At 56.2% G+C, this 1,394-nt stretch overlaps 1 protein-coding gene across 1 annotated transcript in view; it reads right to left on the reverse strand.

The window, feature by feature from the left end:
• Positions 1-624, reverse strand: part of TAL1 (T-cell acute lymphocytic leukemia 1) — a 12,771-nt gene extending 12,147 nt beyond the window's left edge. Inside the window, exon 1 of the mRNA XM_015424242.1 lies at positions 518-624. Within this exon, the coding sequence (XP_015279728.1) occupies positions 518-624 (107 nt within the window). The remainder of the gene's footprint in view (positions 1-517) is intronic.
• Between the last annotated feature and the right edge of the window lie 770 nt (positions 625-1,394).

The following is a 1,394-nucleotide window of genomic DNA, read 5'->3' on the forward strand; positions in this document are numbered from 1 at the left end:
GGGCGGGCGGGCGGGCGGGGGGGTAACAGAGCTGCCGTTGAGCCAGACTTTGCATTTCCCTAGAGCTCGTTCTCCCGGCACACAAAAGAAGCGCGGCAAGGAGGCTGACTTTGGCGAAACCTGCCACCGCGTCCACGACCCCCTTCTAGCGCCGCCGTGCCAGGAGGGGCTGCCCTGGACCCGAGGCGGGCGGGAGCCTTCTGCGGGGTGGGCCTCCCCCGCTGCGCCGCCGATCTGGCCAGAGGGCCTCCTTCGCCTCCCCGCCTGCCTCGCCAGAGAGGGACTCAGGGCCGTGGGCCGTTGATCGGTGTCGATGCACAACTAGGGCAACCGGACTGTCGGGCCAGGCTCAACTGTGCCGATCGAAAGCAACCGGTTAAATTCTCTGTCTTGCATTTCAGTCGGAGTCCCGCTGCCGGCGATATGAATGGGGCTTGTTCCAAAGAGATTGGAGCGTCTCATTGAAGCGGGTTTTAGTGCGGGGGCTGGGCCCCGGACTGGCGGCCCTTGCGCTTACCTAGAATGTGGGGCGCTGCTGGAAACGGGACTCCGAAGCGCGCAGCAGCCCCGCACGGTCGGGGAGCCAGGCGCATTCTGAGAGAGACACGACGGACTGCTTGACATGTTCCGTGGCTTTGTCGGAGAATGCCAGATCCCAGAAAGCGACCTGAGGAGGCCCAGGTCCTAATCCACATCTCATCTCTGATTTTGGCAAACCTTCCTGTACTTTCCCTGTCCATAATTAAGCCATGGGTTGAACTATTTGCAGGCGGTAATCCTAGGCTCGCTTACTCGAGAGTAAACGAATTCTGTGGTTTGCTTCCGAGTAAATAGCCACAAGACCGGGTGTACTGCCCAATCATGAGCATGTTTGCTCAGAAACAAGTGCCACAAAGGGCGATATGATTTATTCAGTAGCAGTTCTCTTTAGGTCTATAGTCTTAACAACAACAACAACAACACCCCCCCCCCCATTTCAGTTTTGTACACTGAGATTCTCATTGTTTTCAAGCACAGAAGAACCACGGGCATCTGAAACAAATTTAAATTAGAGATGGCTGACGATGAGCTATAAGGGAATGGGTATTAGATTCTTTTTTAACGCTTAACTGCAACATAATTATTTCCAGTGAATTTTCTCTCCTGAATTGCGCCTTGTTAATTTCACGCCTCAGGTACAAATCCAGTCCGCCCGCCTCGCTCCACCGTGCTGAGAAACAGCTGGCTGCCCGCGATCCGAAGGGGCGACTCTCAAATGAGCTGTTTCTGCGGGCATAATGGGGCTTGAACGTCTGATGTGTGTCCCCCCCCCAGGTCGCACTGAGGGTCAGAGTTTGGCACTGGGAAACCCGAGTTCGGATCCCCACTCGCTGTAGCGGCCTCCGAACTTCTCG

Source organism: Gekko japonicus, unplaced genomic scaffold (genome assembly GCF_001447785.1).
Source record: "Gekko japonicus isolate JY-2015 unplaced genomic scaffold, Gekko_japonicus_V1.1 scaffold2047, whole genome shotgun sequence".
NCBI lineage: Eukaryota > Metazoa > Chordata > Lepidosauria > Squamata > Gekkonidae > Gekko > Gekko japonicus.